A 24,537-nucleotide genomic window follows, 5' to 3' on the forward strand; every position below is an offset into this window, starting at 1 on the left:
ATGTAAAGATTAGAAGTATAGATAGGAACAATACAGTAGAAAGTGATGAGAATATTTTCAAGGGATTTAAAGAGAGTGGGGGGGACACAAAACCCCCCCCGACTGACAAGACTAGAGAAGAAGGTTGATAAGGTGATCGAGGACTTGGAGAGTAGGTTAGGTCATATGAACACCATTTTACAAAGGGTTGAAAGATTGGAAGAACTAGAAAAGGCGAATAAAAACTTAACTGATGAAATAGAAGACCTAAAAAGACAGTTAAGAGATGTAAAGGTGGAGAATGAGGAATTGAAGAAGAATAGTAAAGAAAACAGAGAAACGATAGCTAAAGAAAGTAAAAATTGGAAGAAAACCCAAGAAGGAAATAAGGTTTCATTCACTGACATAGTCAAACAGCAATTGAAAGAACATACTGAAGACTCAGTTATTAAAGTGATGAGACAAAAGGAGAATATAGTAAGAGATTTAGCAGACAAGAAGAAATGTATAATTATATTAGGAATGGAAGAGAAACACAACACAGATAGAACCACAAGAATCAAAGAGGAAAATGAAAAAGTAAGCCAATTACTAGAATCAGTTCAGGAAGATGAACCAGAAATTATGAAACAAATCGAAGAGAAATTTAGACTCGGAAAGTATAGCACAGACAAGACCAGACCAATTAAGATTAAATTCAAGTCACAAACAACGGCAGAGAATATCTTATCCAAAACAGGGAAACTAGCAACAAGTGAACAATACAAAAAGATATGGATAAAAAGAGAAATGAATAAAGAGGAAAGAGAGGAAGAAAAGCAGAAAAGACTGGAAGCTAAGGCAAAAAACGAGAACAGAACAGAGTCAGAGAAAGAGAGATTCTATTGGAGAGTAATGAACATGAAACTAAGGAAGTTCGACATACAAAAGAAAAACATAAGGGAAACAGAGAACACAATGGAAGTGGCAGAAAACTAAGAGTGTCTTACACAAATATAGATGGATTGATAACAGGATTGAATGAGCTGAATGATTATTTGAAAGAAAAAGAACCGGACATAATGGGAATTGTAGAAACAAAATTAAAAGGCCCACTACCACCCAACAGTGTAGGACATAATGCATACAATTATTGGATTAGAAACAGAGAGAAAAAGCAAGGGGGTGGAGTTATGTTCCTGACTAAGAAGGATATAAACGTGAAAGGTGTCATATATGGAAAGAATACAGTAGAGATGATTATGATAGAAGTGGAAGACAGAGATAAGAAGAGCAGAAAATTTGTGATAAATTATGTGCCTCCAAAAACAGCCTCATGGGAGGAGAGTGAACATAAAAGTATGTTAGAGGACACAAAGATAACATTAAATAAAATAATGGAAGATGGAGGAAGAATAGTTATGATGGGCGACTTTAATTGCAAAGAAATCTGCTGGGAAGAAATGACAGTAAAGGGTGGAGATGACTCATGGGGAAATGCTCTACTTGAGATGATTATTGACCACACAATGACACAATGGATACAGGAGAACACTAGGTATAGAAATGAAGAAGAACCATCGAGACTAGACTTAATAATTACATCTGAACCTAGAATAGTGGACAAGATTGAATATAAAACACCAATAGGTAAAAGTGACCACATATTGATTGAACTGGAACTTAATGAAGAAAAATATATCAAAAGAAATGAACAATATAGAAAAGGAAGAATGATGTATGAAAAAACAAACTTTGATAAAATAAGAGAATTCTTTCAACAAGAAAACTGGGAAGAAATATACAAAGAAGAAACATCAGTGGAAAAGAAATGGAATATTTTGACAAAAATTTACAAAAAAGGAGTGGAAAAGTATGTCCCAAGACAAAAACAAGAAAAAGAATATGTAAAATGCTGGTACAACAAAAGTTGTAGGGAGTTAAAAGACAAAAGAGACAAAGCCTGGACCAGATGTAAAAAAGACAGAAAACCTGAAAAATGGAAAATATATACCAGTTATAGAAATGAATATGTACAAACGTGCAGAGAGGAAAAGAGAAAATATGAAAAAGACGTCATAGAAAAATGTAAAGATCAACCAAAACTATTCTACAGATTTGTAAACAATAAACTGAAAAACAAACAGGACTTGGATAAATTAAGACAAGAGGGAGTTGAATACACTGAGGAAATGGAAATGGCGGAAATTATGAACAAACATTTTAAATCAGTGTTTACAAGGGAGAACATACAACCTGAAGAGATTGAATGGAAAAAGAAAGTCCCCCCTATAGAAAAAATAGAAGTATCAAAGAATGAAATATTGATACAATTGAGTAATCTTGATGTCAGAAAATCACATGGACCAGATGAAATAGCAAACTGGATTCTGAAAGAATGCAGGAATGAACTGGCAGACAAAATACATAGCATAATAAGCAGTTCCTTGAAAGAAGGAAAAGTTCCAGAAGATTGGAAAAAAGCAAATATAGTACCTATATATAAAGGAGGAAATAAAGAAGAACCTACCAACTATAGACCAGTCTCTCTAACAAGTACAATAGCAAAAATTTGTGAAAGAATTATCAAAAGTAGATGGGTAAAATACTTGGAAAAAAACAACGTACTAAATCCAAGGCAATTTGGATTCAGACAAGGACGATCATGCGTCACCAATTTAATATGTTTCTATTCAAGGCTAATAGATATAATACAAGAAAGAGATGGATGGGCTGATTGTGCATTTCTAGACCTAAAAAAAGCTTTTGACAAAGTACCACATAAGAAGTTGCTTAAGAAACTAGAATCTGAAGGAGGAATACAAGGTAAATTACTAAATTGGATGGAAGACTTTTTGCAAGAAAGAAAAATGAGAGTAGTGATAAGAAACCAGCACTCAAAATGGAATGAAGTAATAAGCGGTGTCCCACAGGGAACAGTCCTGGCCCCAATAATGTTTGCTATATATATTAATGATATGGATGAAGGAATTGAAAGCTATATGAGCTTCTTTGCAGACGATGCAAAACTACTGAAAAGAGTGAAAACTGAAGAAGATTGTGAATCACTACAGAGAGATCTAAATAAAGTACAGGAATGGAGTAAGAAGTGGGAGATGGAGTTCAATACAAAAAAGTGTAGTATAATGGAATTTGGAAAAAGCAAAAACAGAATAACAGGATCATATAATTTGGGAGAAGAGGGAATAAAAAAAGTAGAAAATGAGAAGGACCTGGGAGTCATTGTTATGAATAATATGTCACCTGAAAAACATATAAATAAGATTTTTGGAGAAACTTATAATTTAATAAGAACAATCAAAGTGGCATTTACATACCTGGATGAAGAAATGGTGAGGAAAATCCTAATCACCCTGATAAGACCAAGATTAGAATATGCAGCAACAATATGGTCACCAAGTACAAAAAAATGTATAAAAAAACTTGAAAGAATACAAAGAGCAATTACAAAACTGGCACCAACACTCTCAAAACTATCATATGAAGAGAGACTACAAAAACTTGAACTACAGACACTAGAGCAAAGAAGAGAGAGAGGAGATTTGATAGCTATTTACAGAATCATGAAAGGCATAGAAATTACTGATAGAGAGAATCTGATAAAATGGGATGACAGAAATACAAGAGGACACGGAAAGAAAATAAAAAAAGACAGCTATAGAAGAGATTTGAAAAAGAACAGCTTTCCACACAGAGTAATAGACAGTTGGAACAAGTTAGATGAGAAAGTGGTGTGTGCAAAAACAATACATGAATTTAAAAATAGTTTAGATAAAATGAGAAATGAATACGGGACCCCACGAGCATAGCTCCCCTTCCCGTAAAATACAACTAGGTAAATACAACTAGGTAAATACATACGTATTAGATATAACCTTGCTTACCATTCATAAGGTTTTTAAGTTGTAGTTTCCTTTTAACATTTTTTTCTTAACTTATGGGATCCAATGTATTTAACGTTTCGTCCAACAGGGCTTCTTCAGAAATAACAGTGCACAAACATCTGACTCCTTATATAACCCGAGCTTGCGGGGAGAAACAAACATAAAACTGGTGTAAACACAATTTGAGTAAATTGCTTGTTACTTTGTTATTGAAATTGCTAAAGGTTTATTTATTGTAAAAAATCCATTGTTTTGATCTATATTATCAATGAGAGATATAAAAGCAGATTCAAAACATCTACGTTTCATAGTATGGTTTTCATATTTTATAATCTTAGAGGATTATGGGAGGATCATGATTGAGAGGATTAGGAGAGGAACAGAGGGAGTAATTGGTGAGGAACAGTGTGGGTTTAGGACAGGTAGAGGTTGTGTAGATCAGATTTTTGTGGTAAGACAGATATGTGAGAAAGCTTTAGGTAAGGGGAAGGATGTTTTCTGGGCCTTTATGGATCTGGAAAAGGCTTAGGACAGGGTAGACAAAAAGGCACTGTGGGAGGTTATGCGGATATACGGGATAGGAGGAAAGCTTCTTGGAGCTGTCAAGAGTTTTTATGAGAGTAGTAGATCTTGTGTCAGGATTAGAAATGGTGAGAGTGAGTGGTTTGAGGTAAAGGTGGGACTTCGTTAGGGATGCGTTATGTCACCCTGGCTGTTCAACTTATACATGGATGGGGTGGTGCGAGAGGTGAATGCAAGGGTAGTGGGTCAGGGATTGGAGATGGTTAAGGAAAATGGAGAAAAGTGGGAGGTGTAGCGGGGTAAGGTGCTATGTCAAAATTCACTCTATTCAAATTTTTCTGGTTTATTAATAAAGTATAACACAGTTTTGTACACAATTGATCACTAGGGCACGTCACACACCGACTACTCCTGGACCCGCGCACTCCGGTTTTGTCTTCCGGAAATGCTGAGTCTGCTGAATTTTGAGGTGCTCTCAGTCACCTTGTCAAGATTTTTAGTCGGAGTGTTTGGCCCTTTACAAGTTTGTTCTTGGTTCATAATTACTACCTATATCCCATTCTACAATACATAATATATCCAGGGGGGAAGGGTTGATTACTATTGTGTTGCCGTGTGTTATTCCGAATTGGCGATTGACTGCATCTATTGGTGTGTGTTCGTGTGTCTGTGTGTGAGTCCGCCTCTGTGCGCTTGGCTAAATTGCTGATTCGGCTGTCGCCGCCCTGTCGATCGGAGCGGATGTGCGGTGCCACGATGTCTGGGTTATTGTGACACTGCCTGCATGGTGTATGGGAGTGTGGTGATGTGGTTAATGTGGTGTATACATATCGCCCTCCCCCTGGGGTTAGGTGGCACCCGGCACCTAATGGTACATGGTTAACAAATATATTATTGATATATATATATAGTTATATAGTCAGAGACACAAAATCTTTGGGTGGTTATAAGTGGAGAAGGGGGTGTGTGATGTTGAATTGATTATGAGGGTTCCAAGAGGACATGTTGAACAAGAAATAATGGGTATGTGATGTGTCTCTGAATGGGGAATAAGGTTGTGTTTCACCAGTATTTATATATATTTTCAACTTTTATCTATGAGTTTGTATGACACTTATATATTATTTCTGAGAAACTCTTATCTGTGAGTTTGTATGGCACTATCTGTGTTTTCTGAGAAACTCTTATCTGAGTTTGTATGGCACTATCTGTGTTTTCTGAGAAACTCTTATCTGTGAGTTTGTATGGCACTATAGTATGGTAAGATATTGGTGAGACACAAGATAAAACTTATCCTAGGTTTACAGCAATTTGGGAAAACCTTTTTCAAGCACTTATTTCATGCAAAAGTACTTTGTTAGTATTATTATTATAAAAATGATGATTAAGGTTGAGAGGGCAGTGGAGGCATAGGGTAAGATTTTATAGTGTAGATCTAAAGAGTCTATATCAAGGGTAGTTGATTTGTTTAGGAGACGTACCATGTCTATCTCACTTGGGAGGATGGTATCGGGGATCTTAGGGAGGGGTGGGAGTATTAGTTGGGTTATGGGACCTAGATTGTGGGTGGTGTTTAGAGTGCCTTGGTAGTGGAGTTGGTTAGGTAGGAGCATTGAGTCCATCATATAGATGTGACAGGTGTCTGGTAGGGTGATAGAGCCGTTGATCTTATGATGGGAGGGTGGTTTGTGTAGGCATATTACGGATACTATTGTGGGGTGGGGGAGAAATATGAAGTGTTTATTTCCTACGTGGATGTGGTGTATTTGAGTGTTGTCCGAAAAGCGAAAGTCGCATGTCTCGGAAAGGTTGACTTTGGGTGTTGTGAGTTCTGAGAGGCAAGGTTGGGATTTGGTTAGTTGGAAATGGAATGGGTAAGCTGGGTGAGAAGTGGACGAGGATGGGGAGTAGTAGTAGTGGTTGCATCCTGTGGATGGAGTTTTTGTTTTAGTGATTTAGGATATGTATATCTGACTCTCGCTAAGGTTATAGTGGTCGGAAGGAAGTAGAGAAGGTTTGATAGATATGCGGAAAGAAGTTCTTATTGTAATGTTGGCCATTTTAACCTCCACTGAGGAATGCATGACGTCCTGCATCTTCAGGGGCGAGAGCTAAAGTGTATGTTTTAGTTGCGTCGACGTAGTGTCATATGATGGGAATTGCGCTTGGTTGGGTTATTTGTTAGTCTGGTGGGTGGGTTCTGGTTGGGAGGTGGGGTTGCGTTTAGGTTAAGTTTGACTTTTCTTAATTTCTCTCCGTGTATGGTTACGGTTGTGTGATCGGAAGGGTCCGTTAATAGGAAAACATTGTTGGGGAGTGAGGTTGTGACTGTGAAGGGGCCTAGGAACTTGGGTTTGAGTTTGTTAGTTCTATTAGAGTCTCTGACCATGACTGTGTCTCCAAGTGTTATGTTGAGTGGAGATGATCGTTTGTGTTGTTTGGTTTTGTTTTTTTCTTGAGCTGCTTTGAGGTTTTCTCTGACCTGTTTGTATATACTTTGCATGCCTCTTTTTAGGCATTGTGTAAGGTTTTCTAGGTTGTATAAGGGGGGTGGGGGTTGGTTAAAGATTTGGTAGGGTAGCCGCATTCTTTGGCCAAATATGATCTCATGGGGGGACATCTTTGTTGCGGAGTTGACTGTGCTGTTGATACTGGCTTGTACCTGTGGTAGCCAATCTTCCCAACTATCCGAAAGATCGTTGGCCAAAGGTCTGAGGATTTCAATCACTTTTCTGTTTGTGCGTTCTACTAGTCCATTCCCTTGTGGATGGTAGGCAGTGGCGAAGGTTTGATTTATGTTATATAAATGTGCTATTTCGCGCATTACTTCGTTCTTGAATTCAGAACCGTTATCAGACAGCATTTGTCTTGGTATATTATACCTGCAGAATATGTTGTTAACCAATGCTTTGGCCACAGTCTCTGCTGTTTTGTCTTGTAGTGGAACTAGGATTGTGTATTTTGACAGATAGTCGACTGCCGTGAGTACATAATTGGAACCTTGATGGCTCGTTGGCATTTTAAGTAGGTCAATGCCAAGTGTTTCCCATGGTTCAGCAGGGAGTGGGATGTCTTTGATATTGAGTTGTTTGGGGTCAGGTCCTCTGAATTGGTTGCAAGTGACACATGAGTCTATATGTGTGGTTATGTCTTTTTTCATATGTGTCCAAAAATATGAATGCCTAGCAGTAGTCAGTGTCTTATCCCTGCCTGAGTGGCCTCCCATTGCGCTGTCGTGCAATATGTGTAGGACCTTGGGAACTTGGGCTTTGGGGATGACAGTAACTTCTCTGTCGTTAGTGGTTCTCCTTATGATTCCGTCGACCAGTTTGAGTTCCTCTATAGGGACAGGTGGTCGGGACTGTAAGGGTGTTCTTGAAAGTAGATGTTGTTTTACTTTAGACCATGTCGGGTCTTTGTCTGTTTCTTCTCTAAGGTCTTGCATAGGAATACAGGTTGTTTTTGTTAAGGTCGATATGTGAATTTGTCTGCTTAGTGAGTCTGCTACTACGTTAGCTTTTCCAGCTAAGTATGTGATTTTAGGGTCAAAGTCTAGTAAGGTGGTTTTCCACCTAGCAATTCTGCCATGTAGGTCTTTAGAGTTAAAGAGGTAGACTAGGGGTTGGTGGTCTGTAAAGATATTTATCTTGTATCCTAGTATGAGATATTTGAAATGTTTTAAACCCCATATCAATGCAAGTCCTTCTTTGTGGGTTGTTGAATAATTACTTTCAGGCTTATTTAGTACTCTACTTGCGTATGCAATGGGGTGCTCTTTCCCGTTTTCATCCTTTTGTTGTAGAACTGCGCCTATTCCTTTAGAGGAGGCGTCGGTGTAAAGAAGGAATTCTTTCTTCATGTCAGGAAAGGCTAGGACAGGAGCTGTGGTAAGAGCATGTTTAAGGGTGTCGAAGCTTGTCTGTTCCGCTTCAGACCATTTGAATGTCTCGCCTTTTCTTGTGAATTTGGTGAGAGGGGATGCTATGTGTGCAAAATTTTGTATGAAGTGTCTATAGTATGAGGCTAGTCCTATGAAACTTTTTGTTTCATCTGCGTTTCTGAGGGTTGGGAAATTTGCAATGGCATTTATTTTGTCTGTGGTGGTATGGATGCCTTGGGCGTCTACCTTATGGCCTAGGAAGGTGAGTTCCATCTGTAGGAATTTGCACTTTCCTAGTTGGATTTTCAATCCCGTGCTTTTTAGTCTTTTTAGGATAATCTCTAGTATATGGAGGTGGTCAGTTTGTGTGGGGCTATAGATGATGAGGTCGTCTAAGTAGACGAATAATGAGATTCCTATCATATCGCTGAAAATGCGATTCATTAATCTCTGTTGGGTTGAGGGGGCATTCTTAAGGCCAAAGGGCATGCGCTCGAAGTGGAAATGTCCCTTATCTGTGGAGAATGCAGTTACGGGTTTTGATTCATCTGTCAGTTCCACTTGCCAGAAGGCTGACTTAAGGTCAATTGTGGAAAATACAGAATTCCCGTTTCCTATAGATTGCAAGACATCTTGCATGGCAGGTAGTGGGTGTGGGTCAAATTGAGTTAGGTGATTGATTTTCCTAAAATCTACAACAGGGCGTAGAGTTCCGTCTTTCTTAGGGACTAGGAAGAGGGGACTGTTCCAAGGGGAATCTGAGTGAGAAATTACACCTTGGTGTAACATATCATGCACACTGTTGTTTACTTGTGTTTTCCTACTGTGGGGTATGCGGTAAGCGGGGGTGTATGAGGGGGTGGTGTTGGGGGGGATTTGGATGTGGTGTTTAGTTATATCACATTTGCCTAGAGGTTTGCCTTCTAAGGCGATAGCCGATCTATTCCTTTGGAGGAGGTTTAGTAGCTTGTTACGTATCTCTTCGTTGGCTGATGTTGTTAGTTGGTTGGGGTGGATAGGGGTGAGGTTTTATGCTTGTCCTACAGTGTTGATGTGTTGTGGGAGTGGTTCTTGGATTGGGGAATTATAGAGGTGGACTGAACAAATGTTTGTGTTCTTTCTGATTTTGCGGTGTTGGTCGGAGAGATTTGTTAACATAGCTAGGGTGTGTTTATTTTCTGACACTAAATCCCATGAAGGTTCGAGGGATATGTTGTTAACTCTTGACGTGTCTGGGTCAATTATGACATCCTGATGTTCGATTGCTCCGGGTATATAAAGTGGGACTGTTATTGAATGTCTAGGGGGTATGATGACTGTGTTAGACATCAGTGCCTTTGAGGTGACATAAGGTGGTGGACGGAATGAGTAGCTCTTAGTTGGAGTGGGGTTATTTAAGCCAGATAGACATGAAAGAGGTTGTGTGTCTGGATCGGGTGTTTCAGGAATTTTGGAGTTGTCATTTTCATCTCGGAAGGAGATTTTGTTGGTATCTAAGTTGATGATGGACTTCCATTCTCATAGGGATTTTAAACCTATTATTCCTTGGTGGTCGAGACTCCATTCATCTGCTAAGTGGAAGGATGTGAGGCCTACCTGGGATTTGTTAATTTCTATATCTAAGTCTATCATATCATGAAGTGATATGGTACTTCCTTCTATCAGTAGGCCTTCTGTGTTGGAGTACTGGATTTGGGGTGGGTCATTAAGTGATTCGTAGAGAGCTCTGGGGATGAGGTTCAGGTTTGTGCCTGTATCAACCATCATGTCAACACTGGTTTGATCTAGTGTTACCTTTAGAGTGATATAGTTGTGGGGTGGGTTGGACGTTCCTATGGTGGTCTGGTGCGTGAGGCTAGTACACGTTCCCCCAATCGGTGTTGAGTTGTGTGTGTTGAGTTTGACGTTCTGTGGGAGTATGGTGTTTGTTGTGATGCCGTAACTGGTCTGTTTGTTCACTGATGAGGATGTGGTTGTGATCTTTGTTGAGAGCATTCCTCGTTGGAGTGAGTTGTGGTTTTGTGTAGACTGCAGTATTTACCTGGCCGTGTTGGTCTTGATATGTTGAGTGGTGTGGGGGGGTGCGTGGGTGATTGGTTTTGTTGTTGGGCTCTACATTGGGAATCTGTGTGGGAGGTAGTTCCATGAACTGAGCAAGGGGTAGTGCGGTGTTGTGTCTGTGGTTGTTGGTATTGCTGTGTTCTACATTGGGCATCTGTGTGTGTCGTTGTTCCATGAACTGAGCAAGGGGTAGTGCGGTGTTGTGTCTGTGGTTGTTGGTGTTGCTGTGCTCTACATTGGGCATCTGTGTGAGTCGTTGTTCCATGAACTGAGCAAGGGGTAGTGCGGTTTTGTGCTTGTATTTGTTGTTTTTGTGTGCAGTCTCTGGTGTTGTGAGTTGTTGAAAGATGGTAGGAACACCAGGTTGATGGTTGTGCTGTATTGGAGCTAGGGGCCTGGTGTGACTGAAGGCTATTTAGTCTAGCATAATTGTGCTGGTCGGAGAGGGAAATGTTGCAAGCGTTGGTGATATCTAAGATATAATTATAAGCTTCTTTTTGACACTTTGGTGGGAGTTGGGAAAGATAAAGGCCTATCTCTAGTAATGTGTATAGGTTTTCTAATGTCATTGCTTTTTTTCCTGAGATGTTTGTGAAGGTCCAAGGGCTTTGGTTTTCTAGATTTTTCCTAATTTCTTTTATTGCATTGGCAACATTGTCTTTGATGTTAGTCTGTTTTTGAGTTCTAGTGTTGTTTAGAAATGTGAGGAGAAAGTTAATGTTGTTTGTTTGTTTGTTCTGAAAGACATTAAACAGATGGGATTTGTATTCATTGTATGTGATTCCACCAGCAATAAGGTTATCAAGCATTCGAGCCGTGGATCTATGCTCATCTGAGGCTTGTATATTCTGGCGGCATAGATTTATCTTCTCTAAGTTAGAGTAGTTAGGATTTTTAGAGAAAAAAGGTCACATGCCGTTAGGAAGTCAGTGATGGAGAGTCCGCTAGTTTGAGAGAAGGTGGGGATTTCGGTTAGAGGGGAGATAGTTTGGTAGTTATTGACTATTGTAGGTTGGTGTTGGGATGTATGTGGGTTGGTTGGCAGTTGGGTTGGGTGGGGATGTTGTGATGGATTTGGGGCGGGGTTTGGTGTTGGGTAGGGGCCTGGTGTGAAGGATGTTTGACTTGACGTTTGGTTTGGAGAAGGGCAGGCTAAGTTCTCGTATGTATGGGTTGTGGGGTTTGGGGGTTGTTGTTGGGGGTCTACATGAGGGGCAACTTGGAGTTGTGGTGAGGTGTGGGGGAGGGGGTTGAGGGGTAAGAGTGGTTGGTTTATGTCAAGCAGTTCTTCGTGGAATGGGACATATTCTAAGTGTGGGTTGTCAACGTTATTCTCGGGAATAATTGTAGAATCTACTTTAGGTGTGGAATAATCGATGTCACTGGGGGGTTTCTTTTCTTTCGAGGGAGAAAGGAATGAGTCAAAAATTCTTGACTTTGGATCTCGTTCCTGAAGCCATGTTAGTGTCTAACTAGGGATGCATGCAATACCTAAAAGATAGTGTGTTATAGTTAGATAAGAGGAGAGATATAAGTCATCAATGGGTAATATATAGAATATTATAATAAAAATGTGTATAATGCAAACAAGAATCACTTAACTGATAAAATGCATATCAAAATGATACAATGTATGTAAAACAGGGTAATAATAATGTCATAAAATTGTAAATATGCATAAAAGGGTAATATGAAAGTTCTTGTAGGTACAATATATATAACAAGGTAATAGTGAAATCTATAAAAATTAATGCATGCACAAATATATGTTAAGTTAGAAGTTGGCAAAATACATATAGGGGGTAATTATAATTTGCATTTGTAAAGTATGGTAATGTTGAATACAGTTACGTAAGTTTTATATTAATTTATAGCAATTGTTGCAAGTACTTAACGTATGAACAATATAGTACAGTCGTACCTCGGTACTCGACCATAATCCGTTCTGAGGTGGTGGTCGAGCACCGATTTGTTCGAACACTGAAACCAATTTTCCCCTTATCACTGTCTTTCTTTGGACCCATTATTAAGGGCTAGAGCAACACGAAAAAGTTTAAATCTGGGAAGAAATACTCGAACAAACTGCGTACGTCTTACTCCGCTGGCGGTCTGAGTCGAACTGACGCTTACCCGCTGTTCGAGCTAGTCGAGTACCGAAAATCTGTTCGAGGTCCGATGCATTTTCTACTCGAATTTTTTGGTCGAGTATAGAGGCGGTCGAGTACCGAGGTACGACTGTATTAGATATATATATATATAAGGCACTGGTTATGTTGTGAGTAATTTCATATAGTTTATATTATATAGCACTGTTACCTTGGACACTCGAAATTGTAAGTGTAGACAGCTGTGTCGTTACCGTTAGGTGGGGCTGTCGCTGTCCGTAGATTGGTTTGTTTTGACGTACGATGATTTGGAAGATTTCTTTTTGTTGGTTGGTTATTTTTGATGATATGTGTGTTGATTGGTGGGCAATTACCTCCAGGTGAGGCTGCTTGTGGTTGGGTACATCTAGATGTATGGTGCTCGCATGGAATGGGAGAGAAAAGCGAGTATCAGGGGTATTTCAGGGGTAGACGGGAATTATTAATATAATAAAATGGTATGAAGGGTGGATAGGAATTACAATATTTACCTTGATATGGTACTTGGTGTTATGGTGCTTGAATGGTGATAGAGTTGTGTAGAGTTGACAGGTTCTTCTATTCTGACAGAGGTGTCACTGTAGACATCTGTCTACAGAGAATATGGTAGCGTACTTCCACCAGGTGGTTTAAAATCGAAAGCCTTCGATTTCACCACCGATTCTAAGATTGATGCAATCTTAGAATTCAGACTGTCGTCTCGAAGGGAGTGGTTGGTGGAGGGGTAGTGGGTAGACGTGTCGTTTGCTTGGAAGCTTGCTGACGAAGCGATGTCTGCTTCGTGGACAGTGTTCTTCTGAGCTGTAGGCGTTGCTGGTTTGCTTGGAGCTCAATAGAATCAAGTTGCTTGATTCTTTTACTCTGGGAGCTTGAATGAAGATATGAGAAGTCGAAGATAAACGATTTCTTCTTCGTTGACCGTGGTCTGCTCCTTCTGAGTGGTAGGCGTGGCTCAAATGGCTGAAGATTTTATTCGGCCTTCTGTGGTAGGCACGAGTGTAACCAGTGTTTCTTGGTGTAAAGTAGGCTTGACTCTTCGGAGTTTAGAAATGGGAAGCACCGCTCGCCAGTTGGATTGGTTGTGTAACCTTGGTTGTATGGCTGAGGATGGCGTTTCTATTCAGAGCGTGGGAGCACCGCTGCCGCCAATGTAGCGGGGTAAGGTGCTATGTCAAAATTCACTCTATTCAAATTTTTCTGGTTTATTAATAAAGTATAACACAGTTTTGTACACAATTGATCACTAGGGCACGTCACACACCGACTACTCCTGGACCCGCGCACTCCGGTTTTGTCTTCCGGAAATGCTGAGTCTGCTGAATTTTGAGGTGCTCTCAGTCACCTTGTCAAGATTTTTAGTCGGAGTGTTTGGCCCTTTACAAGTTTGTTCTTGGTTCATAATTACTACCTATATCCCATTCTACAATACATAATATATCCAGGGGGGAAGGGTTGATTACTATTGTGTTGCCGTGTGTTATTCCGAATTGGCGATTGACTGCATCTATTGGTGTGTGTTCGTGTGTCTGTGTGTGAGTCCGCCTCTGTGCGCTTGGCTAAATTGCTGATTCGGCTGTCGCTGCCCTGTCGATCGGAGCGGATGTGTGGTGCCACGATGTCTGGGCTTGATTGTGACACTGCCTGCATGGTGTATGGGAATGTGGTGATGTGGTTAATGTGGTGTATACAGAGGTGAGCCAGCTGTTGTTTGCGGACGACACTGCGCTTGTGGCAGGATCGGAGGAGGGATTGAGGAAGCTGGTGACAGAGTTTGGGAGAGTGTGTGATAGAAGAAAGCTGAAGATAAATGTGGGTAAAAGTAAGGTGATGAGATGTACAAGGGGTGAAAGTGGTAGTAATCTGGAAGTGAGCATTAAGGGAGAGCAACTGGAGGAAGTGGATAGTTTTAGATATTTGGGTGCAAATGTGGCAGGAAAGGGTGGAGTGAAGGTGGAGGTAGAATGTAGATTGAGAGAAGCGAGTAAATGCCTTGGTGGTTTAAAAAGTGTAATGAGGAATAGGAATCTGGGAATGGATGCTAAGAGGAGACTGTATGAAGGAGTGATTGTGCCAACAGCACTGTATGGAGCAGAAACATGGAACATGAGAGAGGAAGAGAGAAGGAACTTGAATGTGTTTGAGATGAAGTGTCTGAGAAGTATGATGGGGGTTACTAGGCTAGATAGAGTGAGAAATGAGGAAGTGAGGAGGAGAACAGGGGTGGAAAGGGAGCTGGGAGATAGGGTGGATGAAAGAGTATTAGGATGGTTTGGACACATGGAAAGAATGAGTGAAGAAAGACTAGTAAAGGAGGTATGGAAGGCAGATGTGGAGGGAGTGAACATGAGGTGACGTCCTAGGATGAGATGGATGGATGGGGAAGAGGGGAATGTCTGTTGAGGAAGGACGGGAGAGGACAGAAGACAGGGGTGAATGGAGAATGGTTGTATATGGAAAATGTTGCGATGCATGAGGTGGATTGGACGGGGGAATGGGGGTGAGGTGGTGTGTGTGAGCAAAAATTTTTGACGCAGCCCGAAGGGATTTCTCCCCGTCCTCTCCTTTATATGGGGGGACGGAGAGGGGGGGTCGCCGATTTAATGAAGCGGCCTTGCTGTGGATGTGCTGTGTCCTGCGACACTGCTTCTGACCCAGGGCAGTGGACAGGGTGCAGGGATGACCCGTCATCTAGGAGGTGCTAAGATGGGAGGGAGGGTGGAGGGGTGTGGAGCGTTTTTGGGGATGAAATGTGTGGGAATGTTTTTGTGCCTTGTACTTTTTGGCTACCCCCCTGGTAAGGGGAAAAAAAGCCTTGGTATATGTATGTATGTATGTATGTATGTATAATCTTAGAATTATTCCAGTCAGCATTGTGGCTTGTATTGTATCTATGTCTAACAATGGCATTATTCATATTGTAGGTTTTCATATCATATTTATGTTCCGATATTCTTTTATCAACACCATGGAAACTTTCACCAATGTAGACCTTTCTACAACCTAAACATGGCATACAGTAAACATCTGCTTGACGAACATTTTCCCTACTTTTATTTCGGTTTTTTATAAGATTGTCAACTGTTATCGAGCTAGTGGTAATGTTGTGAAAATCAGCTCGGCAAGCTTCCGTGGTGTTGATAAAAGAATATCGGAACATAAATATGATATGAAAACTTACAATATGAATAATGCCATTGTTAGACATAGATACGATATAGACCACATTGCTGACTGGAATAATTCTAAGATTATTAAATATAAAAACCATACTATGAAACGTAGATGTTTTGAATCTGTTTTTATATCTCTCATTGATAATGTAAATCAAAACAATGGATTTTTTTTACCATAAATAAACCTTTAGCAATTTCAATAACAAAGTAACAAGCAATTTACGCAAATTGTGTTTACACCAGTTTCATGTTCGGTTCTTCCCTCAAGCTCGGGTTATATAAGGAGTCAGATGTTTGTCCACTATGTTATTTCTGAAGAAGCCCTGCTGGGCTAAACGTTAAATACATTGGATCCCATACTCTGCGTTTGGCTTCTCTCCTACAGTTGTATATAGCATTGTTTTCAGTTGCTTAGTTGTTAATATGGTATGGTAGGTTAAAGAAAGAAAATATTTATTATAGAGTATTCTTATTAGTAAAATCATAACAGGCATCTGCTAGACGTGGTCGTAAGTACATAAATATCCTTCATCCTTAATTAATTTATCAAATTCTTCCACAAATGCCTTAGCTGCAGGTGCATCACTGTTAGCAGCCTCACCTTTCGACAACATGTGGTGAACCTGGTAACGCTCTCGAAAGCGACGAGACCACCCAGCACTCGCTATGAATTCATGTAAAGCGTATTCTTCACCTGCACATTCTTTCAACATGCGAAATTAATTTGTAGCCTTACTTTGCACTGCTTGCAACATCACTTTTACATTTCTTTTCCTATTATCTTCCAACCATGTGTACAGCAACTTTTCCATCTCTGCCATAATTGTCGTACGCAATGCCGGGTTGCCACAACTATCATACGCGCTGTGCTGCCAGACATATACAGTAAACTCATAATAGGCATCTGCTAGACGTGGTCGTAACTTGGATAGCGACTGTATATATATATATATATATATATATATATATATATATATATATATATATATATATATATATATATATATATATATATATAATATGTATGTATATGTATATATTTTTTAACATAATTGTTTTCCACACTTTCAGGCACTGATGCCATTGATATCCTTTGTGGAAGAGTAATTCCAGTCAAATTGGGCATTATTGGAGTGGTAAACAGATCGCAGCAAGACATAATTGATAGTAAGGTAAGTTTTATCATATATGTAGTAGATATATATCTTATTTCTTTTCATATAATAAAAATATAGAGTGGCAGCAGATAGTGGAATGAAGAGGTGAAGGTGGTGGTGGAGAAGAAGAAGGTAGCTATGAGGATTGGTTGAAGAATATAACAGGAGAAACATATGAGAAGTACAAGAAGAAAAGAGGAGAATCAAAATGCAAGATGAGGAAGGCAAAGTGGAAGACGAAAGTAAAATAGGGTAGGAGTTGACTGAAAAAAAATTGAAAAATAAAATGTTTTGGAAGGAAATGAAGAGAGTGAGGGTGGTGAATCAGGTCAAGAGGAAAAGATAAAGGACAAAGATGGACAGATGTTAATGAAAGTAATGGCGGAAAAGGAAATGGGTGTATTGTTTAAGAGAATTGCTGAATATGAAGGAGAGTTAGGATTGATTTTCATAGTAGATGAAAAGAAAATGACAGAGCTATAGAAAAAGATGAGAAACAAAGAATATTAAAAGTTAAGAAAGTTGGGAAATTGCCTGGGTTGGATGATTGTCATGCAGAGGGTCTACCAAAAGGAAGAATAGTTATAGTGGATTGGCTAATGAGATTGTTTGATGCATGCCTAAGGGAAGGGAAAGTGCTAGAGGACTGGAGGGGTGTTTGTATAGTTTCACTTTACAAAGGAAAAGGGAACAAATGTGAATTTAGTACTTTTAGAAGGATTAGTGTGTTGAGTGTAGTTGGAAAGACAGAATTTAGGGGATCAGGAGGGGAACAGGACTGTGGGTTTAAGAAAGGCGGAGGATGTGTGGATCAAAATTTTGTAGTAAGGCAGATAAGGATATCTATTGTGTTTTTGTGGATCTGTAGGAAGCTTATAACAGGGTTAACAGGAAGACATTGTGGGAAGTGAGATGTGTAAGATAAGGAGAAAGTTGTTAAGGACAATCTGAAGCTTTAATGTGAAGAATAGATCTTATGTTAGGGTTGGAAGTGCTGAGAATGAGTAGCTTGAAGTGAAGGTAGGTTGTGCCAGGGTTGTGTAACCCTGGATTACTAGACATAGATTTTATGACAATTTAGGTCGACCTGTATCCAAATGGAATCACAATAGGAAAAAATAAAATAAAATATATAAACTTGTTTTACTTGTACATATAGGTGTTGTGGTACAAAAATATGTTTCATAAAGTCCTTCTGACACAAAATTAATTAAATCCTAAAAAAATAATAAAAGTTGCCAAATGTCAATTTATGAAAATATAAATACGCATTACGTGATTCCAAGTGGCACATATCTAGTAATCCAGGGGTAATGTCACCATGGCTGTTCAATATATACATGGATGGGGTGGAACAGGTGGTAAATGTGCAGGTGATAAAGAAGGGATTGGAGATGGTTAATGAGAGTAGAGAGAAGTGGAACCAGTTGTTTGCTGATGAAATTGCACTTGTGGCTGGGTCAGAGGAGAGTCTTAAACTCCAAGGCATCTAGTGACAGACTTCAGGATGATACATGTGGGTAAAAGTGAAGTAATGAGATGTACAAGGGGTGAGAGTGGCATTGTGTTGGAGTCTTAAAGGAAGTGGATATTTTTAAGTATTTATGATCACATGTAGCAGAGAATGGAGGAGTTGGGGTAGAGGCATACTGTAGAGTAAGTTCCTGGGGGAATGAAAAATGTCGTGAGAAATAGGTATCTAGGGATGGATGCAAAGAGAAGACTATATGAAAGAGTAATTGTGCCTACAACACTGTATAGGGCAGATAGTTTAAGGGAGGCAGAAAGGAGAAATTAGAATACGAGATGAAGTGTGTTAAGAAATATGGTATAGGTTACAAGGATGGATAGAATGAGAAATGAAGTGAGGTAAGGCAGAGAGTGGGTGTGGAAAGGGTGATGGCAGATAAGGTGGATCAAAGAGCACTGGGATAGTTAGGCCATATGACCATATGGAATGAATGAATGAAGAAAGAGTAGAAAAAAAATGGAAGTCAGAGGTGGATGGAATTAGCTTGAGGGGAAGACCAAGAATGAGATGAATGAATGGGGTGAGGAGGTCCTTGGGTATAAGAAGAATGTTTGTTGACCAGGGAAGGGAAAAGGTGGGAGGTGGATGTTGGTGGAGAATGGTTGTGAATGGATGATAAACTGACAGCCCAAAGGGATTTCTCCTTGTTTTCTTAAATTACTCTTGAGTAGACAAAGGAGGAGGGTTGATGTATGATGAAACAGTGGGAGTAAACCAGCTTTGGCTCTTGGACCCTGCTTTTAATTCTGACCCAGGCAGTGGGTATGAGGGCAGGGATGGTGACTTTCCTTATAAGGGGGAAGAGGTTTCTTTGCATGTGGAGACAGAGGAAACAAAGTGCTTGAGGGCTATATATGATGTAAAGAATTGTGACAAGTGAATAGTGATAGAGTGATTAGTGAATGGACTGAGGTACAGGAAGTATTGTGAGAGAGTAAATCAAGCTAGCCTTAGGATGCACAAATTGATGGTGCTGTAATTAAGTGCAAGGGGATAGATAAAAGAAAAGGTTGGTGCATGGAATGAATGTAACTATGAGAGTTTCTGGTCAGGATGTCAAACAAGCAAAAGTATATGTAGGTGACCAAGGAATTGGAGAAGACTGAAACAATGACCTGGTCTATGAAAGGCGTACACAGGAGTGTGTGGGAAAATGAGGAGAGTGAAAAGGGTGTGGGTGCTCCTATTCCATGTCCAACTATCTTGCTTTGCTGGTAACAGCTAATCAGATGAAGAAAATTTATATTATCATATGGTAATGGGTGTTTCATATAACTTTGATATGTTTGAAATAGTTGAGACAAAATATTTATGACCACAGATTGAATTTAGATTTCTACTCAAGAAGTATTTAGAATTTTATTTCAAGCAGTTACCGGTTTGTTATCAGTTTGGTAGAAGGTAATGGCATTTTTATTCCCTAGTCTATCAAAGATGCTATAGCAGATGAGGCAGCATTTTTACAACGGAAGTATCCTACTCTAGCCAACCGAAATGGTACACCCTTCTTAGCCAAAACTCTGAATCGCCTGCTCATGCATCACATCCGAGATTGTTTGCCAGAATTAAAGGTATGTATATTTATATTGTGTGAGTATATTTATATTGTGTGAGTAAATTTTGACGCAGCCCAAAGGGATTTCTCCCCGTCCTCTCCTTATATGCAAGGGGGGACGGAGAGGGGGGGGTCGCCGATTAAATGAAGCGGCCTTGCTGTGGATGTGCTGTGTCTTGCGACACTGCTTCTGACCCAGGGCGGTGGGCAAGGTGCAGGGATGACCCATCATCCAGGAGGTGCTCAGATGAGAGGGAGGGTGGGAGGGGTGTGGAGTGTATTTAGGGATGAAATGGGTGGGAGTGTTTTTATGCCTTTCCCTTTTTGGCTACCTCCCTTGAAAGGGGGAAAAAGCCTTGGTATATGTATGTAGATTTATATTGTGTAAAATTGTCAGAATATACATACCAAGGCTTTTTTCCCCCCTTACAAGGGAGGTAGCCAAAAAGAAAAAGGCATAAAATCATTCCCACCCATTCCATCCCTGAATACACTCCACACCCCTCCACCCTCCCTCTTATCTTAGCACCTCCTGGATGACGGGTCATCCCTGCACCTTGTCCACTGCCCTGGGTCAGAAGCAGTGTCACAAGACACAGCACATCCACAGCAAGGCTGCTTCATTAAATTGGCAACCCCCAATCTCCGTCCCCCCATGCATAAAGGAGAAGACGGGAAGAAATCCCTTCAGGCTGCGTCAAAATTTGCTCACACATACTACCTCACCCCCCATCCCCCCACCCATTCCACCTCATGCATCACAACATCATCCATATACAACCATTCTCCATTCACCCCTATCTTCTGTCCTCTCCCATCCTTCCTCAACAGACATTCCCCTCTCCCCCAAAGCCCCCTTCACCCCATCCATCCACCTCATCCTAGGATGCCCCTTCATGTTCACTCCCTCCACATCTGCCTTCCATATCTCTTTTACTAGTCTTTTTTCACTCATTCTTTCCATGTGTCCAAACCATCCTAATACTCTTTCATCAACATCTCCCAACCCCCTTTCCACCCCTGTTCTCCTCCTCAATACCTCATTTCTCACTCTATCCAGCCTAGTAACCCCATCATACTTCTCAGACACTTCATCTCAAACACATTCAAACTCCTCTCTTCCTCTCTTATGTTCCATGTTTCTGCCCCATACAGTGCTGTTGGCACAATCACTCCTTCATATAATCTCCTCTTAGCATCCATTCCCAAATGTCTATTCCTCATTACACTTTTTAATCCACCAAGGCATTTACTCGCTTCTCTCAATCTACATTCTACCTCCACCTTCACTCCAACTTTTCCTGCCACATTCGCACCCAAGTATCTAAAACTATCCACTTCCTCCAGTCGCTCTCCCTTAATGCTCACTTCCAGTCTGCTGCCACTTTCACCCCTTGTACATCTCATCACCTTACTTTTACCCACATTTATCTTCAGCTTTCTTCTATCACACACTCTCCCAAACTCTGTCACCAACTTCCTCAATCCCTCCTCCGATCCTGCCACAAGCGCAGTGTCGTCCGCAAACAACAGCTGGCTCACCTCCCACAGTTCTCCATTTTCTTTAACCATCTCCAATCCCTGACCCACTACCCTTGCATTTACCTCTCGCACTACCCCATCCATGTATAAGTTGAACAGCCAGGGCGACATAACGCATCCTTGATGAAGTCCCACCTTTACCTCGAACCACTCACTCTCTCCATTTCTAATCCTGACACAAGCTCTACTACTCTCATAAAAACTCTTGACAGCTCCTAGAAGCTTTCCTCCTATCCCGTATATACTCAAAACCTCCCACAGGGCCTTTCTCTCTACCCTGGCTTAAGCCTTTTCCAGGTCCATAAAGGCCCAAAAAACATCCTTCCCTTTTCCTATAGCTTTTTCACATATCTGTCTTACCACAAAAATCTGATCTACACAACCTCTACCCGTCCTAATTCCACACTGTTCCTCACCAATTACTCCCTCTGTTCCTCTCCTAATCCTCTCAATCAAGATCCTCCCATAAGCCTTCCCAACTACACTTAACAAGCTAATCCCTCTGAAACTACTACATTCACACTTGTCCCCTTTTCCCTTGTAAAGTGGAACTATACACGCACTCCTCCAGTCCTCCAGCACTCTACCCTCTCTCCAGCAAACATGCAGCAATTAATCAGTCAATCAGACATTGCCAGATGTTTTGCTGACTGGAAACCATAGCCCAACAGCAGCTGGCAATGGTCCTTGAGCTCTCCCATAGATCTCTCTGAGAAGAAACTTTGGACTGATGTTTGCATTGTAATTATAAGACTTTTTCAATATCACCAGTTGAAAGTAGTAAAAGGGGAGCAGTTGCTGGATATTAACTGTCCTTATGTTGAAAGATGGAGGAAATATAGATTTTGTAAAGAGAGAACTGGGGCTCAGTTCAAAGACTAAGTGTCAGTCCCTTAAAGCTGCATCATCAAATAGAACTGAAGAAGTAGATGGTGTTTAAAAATGGGTGGCAGGGAGATGACTGACATCCTTATTGCTAGACCACCTCGTGTACCCATCATTGGTCTTGATACATATGTTCATACATACATATACCAAGGGCTTTTTTCCCTTACATGGGGGTAGCCAAAAAGAAAAAGGCATAGAAACCACTCCCACCCATTCCATCCCCTACATATTCCACTCCCCTCCACCCTCCTCCCTCCCTCTCATCTTGGCACCTCCTGGATGATGGGACATCCCTGTATCCTGTCCACTGCCCTGGGTCAGAAGCAGTGTCGCAAGACACAGCACATCCACAGCAAGGCCACTTCATTTATTCAGCGACCCCCCTATCTGTCCCCCCATTGCATAAAAGAAGAAGGCTGGGAGAAATCCCCTCGGGCTGCATCAAATTTCTCATACATATTTCCTCACCCCCCATTCCCCACCCACTCCCCCTCATGCATCACAGCATCATCTATACACAATCCTTCTCCATTCACCCCTATCTTCTGTCCTCTCCCATCCTTCCTCAACAGACAGTCCTCTCTTTTGTAATGCCCCTTTTATTCCATCCATCCATCTCATCCTAGGATGCCCCCTCATGTTTACTCCTTCCACTTCTGCTTTCCACACTTCTTTTACTAATCTTTCTTCACTTATTCTTTCCATGTGTCTAAACCATCCTAATACTCTCTCATCAACCCTATCTCCCAACCCCCTTTCCACCCCTGTTCTCCTCCTCACCTCCTTATTTCTCACTATCTAGTCTAGTAACCCCTATCTTACTTCTCAGACATTTAATCTCAAACACATTCAAACTCCTCTCTTCCTCTCATATGTTCCATGTTTCTGCCCTGTACAGTGCTGTCGGCACAATCACTCCTTCATATAACCTACTCTTAGCATCCATTCCCAAATGTCTATTTCTCATTACTTTTTTAAATCCACCAAGGCATTTACTCACTTCTCTCAATCTACATTCTACCTCCACCCCCACTCCTCCCTTTCCTGCCACAGTCAAAAGGCATAATTTCACTCCCATCCATTCCACCCCCATTCACCACCCCTTCTTCCCTCCCATCTTGGCTCTGAATTTTCTCTTATCTTTTTTATATCTTTATTTTTATGGGGTGACCACACCACTTTAGCATATTCCAGTATAGGGCAAATCAGGTTTTGTATAATCTTCATCATGTCTTTGTGTATGTAGTGTAATTCTACTCTTATGGTCTTCAGTAGGTTACAAGTTTCCCCAGTAATTTTTTTTTGTGTGTGTTTCTGGTTACAAATGTTACATTTTCATCACTCCCAAGTCTTTATCCCTATAATTTTGTAATTAAATCATTACCCAGTCTATAGAGCAGTGATCATATTATGTATATTTTTTGTGTGAGTTAGAGTGAACTAGTGTCATTTGTTCTCACTCTGACTGAACTTTTTATTGTCTGTTACAGACCAGGGTGACAATATAATGCTTTTGATGTATGTTTCTGGTTACAAATGTTCCATTATCATCACTCCCAAGTTTATTCCCTTACTGTACTTTTTAAATTAGATAATTACCCACTCTATAGAGCAGTGATAGTATGTGAACTTGTGTGAGAGTTAGTGAGAGTGAATGAGTGTTTGTCATTTGTTCTTACTCTGACTAAAGTTTTTACATTATGTTACAGACCAGGGTGACCATGATGATGTCACAGTTCCAGTCCCTCCTCAATAGTTATGGTGATGATGTTCAGGACAAGGCACAAACACTTTTACAGATCATCACCAAATTTAATGCTGCTTATTGTGCAACAATAGAAGGGACAGCAAGAAACATAGAAACCACAGAACTGTGAGTATGACTAGATTATTTTATATACATACATATTTTATATACCTGAGGGTCAAACTTTAGATTATGTGGGTTCTCAGTTGAGTCCCCATCTTCCTTCAACCCTGTCCTCTCATTTGAGTGGAACCATGTGGCATCAGCCTGGACCAGATGTGTACTTAATGTTGCAAGGTTGAGGAGTTGAAATTTACATTATGCAGATATTTTATATGATATGGGAACATGTTCATATACCAAAGGCCTTTTCCTCTTATAAGAGAGGTGACCATCCAAGGCATGCACCCATCCTTCACTCATCCTACACTCATCCAGCACTCATTTGTTTTGTATTGTGTTTTAATTCTTTAT

General features: G+C 40.5%; 1 protein-coding gene across 4 annotated transcripts in view; it reads left to right on the forward strand.

The window, feature by feature from the left end:
• Positions 1-24,537, forward strand: part of Drp1 (dynamin related protein 1) — an 83,115-nt gene that overhangs the window by 17,796 nt on the left and 40,782 nt on the right. For all 4 annotated transcript variants that reach the window (XM_076176593.1, XM_076176595.1, XM_076176594.1 and 1 more), the window contains exons 5-7: positions 16,715-16,815; positions 19,756-19,902; positions 24,026-24,189. In XM_076176593.1, coding sequence (XP_076032708.1) covers positions 16,715-16,815; positions 19,756-19,902; positions 24,026-24,189 — 412 coding nt within the window. The remainder of the gene's footprint in view (positions 1-16,714; positions 16,816-19,755; positions 19,903-24,025; positions 24,190-24,537) is intronic.

The sequence above is a fragment of the Oratosquilla oratoria genome, chromosome 39 (genome assembly GCF_046742065.1).
Source record: "Oratosquilla oratoria isolate Oo_2021 chromosome 39, ASM4674206v1, whole genome shotgun sequence".
Classification (NCBI taxonomy): domain Eukaryota; kingdom Metazoa; phylum Arthropoda; class Malacostraca; order Stomatopoda; family Squillidae; genus Oratosquilla; species Oratosquilla oratoria.